Below are 4,119 nucleotides of genomic sequence, written 5' to 3' on the forward strand. Positions count from 1 at the left end.
ATGATATTGTAATAACTTGTTTAAATGTGTTTTTTTAACAAGTTTTTTTTTGCCAGGTCTAAAAGGAGGGTTGAATGGGAAAATTAAATAGAGAAAGAATTTTCACTTTAATAGCATATGTAATATGTATTTTAAGAAAATATCACCGCTTGCAAATATAACATAAAATTAATTTTTTAAATATATTTTACATTTGATTTTGAAGTTGATTTTGGACTATGGTATTTTGTATAAAATTTAAAAAATTTTCTATATTTAAAAATACACATTTACTTTATGCATATGAAATTAGGATAAGTTTACATTTGCTAATTGCCGCATGTGATAGACTAAAAATCTGAAGTTCAAATACTATAATGTTGAAGTAAAAAAAAAAACAAGATTTGCGGGATTGAACTCACAGCCTCTTGGTTGGAGATAGATACCAATTACCGCTGAACTATGCTCGTTTTGGGGTGTAACCTTTATTTTTCAACTAATCATCCCATTCTATTTTCATCTCGATTTGGAAGCTACCGAAACTGTTTTGAAAAAATTTCAAAAGTTAAATGTTAAAATAAACGATAAGGGTATAACTGAAACCTACCATAAAATTCAAGGGTATAATTGGCACGTACTGTACTACCATTTTACCGGTCACGATCACTTATCTTTTCTATTAATTTCTTTTCATTTTAATGGAAAAGTTAATTTCAATAAATCTAAAATTTAAGGGTAAGATTGAAATTTTCAAAAAGTTTAGGGCATCGAAGAAAACTGTCCTAGAGTTGAGGGGTATTTTATACAATTTAACGTAAAACAACTTAGAATTTTTTGGTCCTGTGATAATTCTTCTCAAATCGAGGAGCACGAACTGGGCGGTCTCCAATGGAGAAAGAGGACTCCTCTGTGCCTCAATCTGCCAGGAGAGAAGATTTCGGAAAATTTCAGCACGGGTATGAAATTTCTTTCCTCCATTGTTGTCTCAACTCGAGGTTTCCTTGGTTTTTTTGACCGAGTTATTGTTCTTGCTTTCATGACCAGTAAGTTGTTTTTGATTTCTATTAGATGCGAGCATTACAGGAGACGATGCAGAATCCGAGCCCCATGCTGCGACCGAATCTTTACCTGTCGCCATTGCCACAACGAGGCCATGGTATTTCTCTCTTCTCTGTGTCCTTGCGTTTCGTGCGTGTGTTTGATATAGAGAGATGCATTAGAAAGGATTGCGTTTATGTTTGTTAAAGTGGAGCTTTGAGTAATTCTGTAAAGAAGTTCTCTGAATCTTTCTCTAATTATCCCTGATTTTAGAGCTCGCTGAGCAATCCGAAGGACCGTCATGAACTTGTTCGGCAGGACGTTAGACAAGTATGTTTCTTATAATCCTTTTAAGTACACTGTTTTATTGATTTTTTTGAGTAATCGTATCTGATGGGATTTGTTTGGTTGATCAATTTTGCTCTGGAATTGATGTTTTAGGTGGTTTGCTTGATTTGCAATACAGAGCAAGAGGTTTGGGGGCTTTTTTTCTGGCTAATTTTGTTCCTTGCGTTGATTTATTCCTTTTTTTTCCATTCCTTTTCTTTTTCTGCTAACCGTTTCAATTTTGTACATTTTAGGTTGCCAAGGTTTGTCGAAAGTGTAATGTTAATATGGGAGAATACTTTTGCGACATCTGCAAATTCTTTGATGATGATGTAAGAGAAGTTTCCATCAACCTGTCTTTTTTTCCCCCTTCTCTTTCTTGAACAACTTTAAAAGTTTGAAATGTGGAATGGAATGATTTTTTTATCCTATATACTGATAGTTTCTGTTATGAATGCAGACCAAGAAGAAGCAGTTTCATTGTGATGCATGTGGTATCTGTAGGTTAGTGTGCTGTTTGCGTATTCTTATGTAATTCAGCTGTTTCTGTTATGTTTCTCAACACAAGTTTTTTTTGTTATACGATTTTTAGAGTTGGTGGCCGAGAGAATTTCTTTCACTGTGAAAAATGTGGTATGTTATTCAACTATCTTGATGTTTTGTTATAAACTAGTATTATGTTATTGTTTGCAGTATGTAGCAGAAGAGTGTTGTGTGTTTGTCTGTAAAGTCCTCATTCGTATGTAATAAACCACGTTCGCACATTCACATAAGATTGATATGCATTGGTAAAAGGTGAATAATTGAATTGAATGGTTTATTTAGAAGAATGAAAGTAGTATTGTGCTCATACTGCATGCAGTTTCCATCAGTTTTTTGCTTGTGATGTTTTCAGTGTTAATGCAACTAATTCGTTCCTTCTTGTGATGTTTTCAGGATCTTGCTATTCCACTCCTCTGCGTGATAACCACTTGTGTGTTGAGAATTCAATGAAAAGTTTTTGCCCTATCTGTTATGAGGTTTGTGATTTCAGAATATATGTTTTCTGTGGGAGTACAATCTAAACTGTTCTCTTCTAACAATTTTGTTGATGCCTGCAGTTCTTTTTGACTCAATAAAAGACACAACTGTTATGCGCTGCGGTCACACAATACATTTGGATTGTTTCAGGGAGATGGAATCGCAGAATCAGTAATCCAAACTCTTTATTCAAATCCAGTTTCTGAATCTACTTTCAAAATATTTCCAAAAACTTGGAAAATACAAAACACAACTCAAATTTTCTATTATATCCATTGCCTTCTATTCTCAAACCAAAGAGGCTCTAGTTTCTTATTTTGAATATTACAGATTTCCACTTCTTCTCCAATTCTAATGTATTAACATTTGTCTCTCAGATACCGTTGTCCTATCTGCTCGAAGACAGTTATGGACATGTCTGCAAGCTGGGCATTGCTGAAAATGGAGGTGTGCAGTTTCTCTTTGTTTCACATTTCTATAGGTTTATTTGTAAATTCTTAGTTGTGCAAGGCAATTAGATAACTTTCATTTTAATCCTTAGAGAGGTTTCTGCAGTTAGCGAACATGGTGGAACAGGTGGCTTCACATAAGTTTTAGCAAGTTTAGAATCTATATTTTATCATTATATATTGTACCCACTTTTCGACCTCCTGACTGATCCTTTCATTTCTTTCTTTTCATGATTTAGATGTATGTTTATACGTTACCCAAGTCTCTGTCTATAGCATTGGGTTGATTCTTAGAAAGTTGGTGGTTGCAGACTTATTATCTTATTAGAAATTCCATGAAGTGAGAGAAAAAAAGTTAAGATAGGAGTGTAGATTCAAGGCTTTAGTTATATATTCCAGTTGGGTTGAGAGGGATAGAGAGACAGTAACATACAATAAAGATGAAAGAGGAAAATAGCAGGCCAGAGCTAAATACATTCTGTTTCGGGCGAATATGTTTTTGACTTGCTCTGTCTACGAACTTAAATTATGTTCTTCTTTGAACAATGGTTTCTTCGAATTATTTTCCTCATATCTTATTTACCCATTACCTGTTAGCTAGTTGATATATTATGGTATTCTATTTCTTCTTCTGTCAAGTTCTGGTAGTGAAATTCCAAAGTTTCTTTGGATTCTGAATTATCTTTACTGTACCTTACATCTTTTTTTGCTACATATGGTCTTAAATTTTAAAATCTTTCCATCTTATCTATAGATTGACTGCACACCAATGCCTGAAGAATACAGCCATGAGGTAGTTTCTTGTTTACACGTTTAGATTACCACAAGCTATGTGTTCTTCTTTATCACTCTGCATGTTACAAGTCTTCTAACTTAAACCAACTACCGGGTTAAACAGGTATCGATTCTCTGCAACGACTGCAGCCATACGAGCAAAGTTCGTTTTCACATTTTGGGACACAAGTGCAGTCAGTGCAATTCATTCAATACTAGGAGGATTTCTACTGGAGATCATTAATGAAAACTGAAGGTAAACAACAAATATGGGGCTCTCTTAATCTTAACAATTAGGTTTTTTGTTGAAAGTTTGATTATTGGAGTCATTTGATCCATTTAGGAAGTCAACCCGTTTTGTTCAGAGGCTGACTAAGATTGGCTAAACCCATGAAGGGAAGTTTATAGTGCAACATGAAGTGAAATGGTGTTATCTTCATTAGGAAGAATCCCAGATTTTTTTTTTCTTTCATTGTATCATTTAATATTCATATTGAAAAAATATTATATCATATTAGATACCTTATGCCGA

The 4,119-nt window shown here is 33.9% G+C and overlaps 1 protein-coding gene across 1 annotated transcript; it reads left to right on the forward strand.

The window, feature by feature from the left end:
* The first annotated feature begins 777 nt into the window (after positions 1–777).
* Positions 778–4,119, forward strand: LOC148208879 (E3 ubiquitin-protein ligase MIEL1-like). Its single transcript, XM_088118031.1, has 12 exons — positions 778–935; positions 1,048–1,135; positions 1,291–1,347; positions 1,459–1,491; positions 1,599–1,676; positions 1,805–1,848; positions 1,937–1,977; positions 2,281–2,367; positions 2,445–2,535; positions 2,742–2,811; positions 3,568–3,606; positions 3,712–4,119. Exons 1-12 carry the CDS (start codon positions 868–870, stop codon positions 3,829–3,831), a joined length of 816 nt encoding a protein of 271 aa, XP_087974157.1. The 5' UTR covers positions 778–867; the 3' UTR covers positions 3,832–4,119.

Source organism: Momordica charantia (genome assembly GCF_013281855.1).
Source record: "Momordica charantia cultivar OHB3-1 chromosome 9 unlocalized genomic scaffold, Mcharantia_2.0 BLBB01000009.1, whole genome shotgun sequence".
Classification (NCBI taxonomy): domain Eukaryota; kingdom Viridiplantae; phylum Streptophyta; class Magnoliopsida; order Cucurbitales; family Cucurbitaceae; genus Momordica; species Momordica charantia.

What these genes read in the sequence shown, in the direction of transcription:
- LOC148208879 (XM_088118031.1), top strand. Translation starts at nt 868, where the DNA reads ATGGAGAAAGAGGACTCCTCTGTGCCTCAATCTGCCAGGAGAGAAGAT. An exon ending in TTCGGAAAATTTCAGCACGG is followed by an intron (nt 936 to 1,047) that starts GTATGAAATTTC and finishes GATTTCTATTAG; the next exon opens with ATGCGAGCATTACAGGAGAC. An exon ending in GGGCATTGCTGAAAATGGAG is followed by an intron (nt 2,812 to 3,567) that starts GTGTGCAGTTTC and finishes TCTTATCTATAG; the next exon opens with ATTGACTGCACACCAATGCC.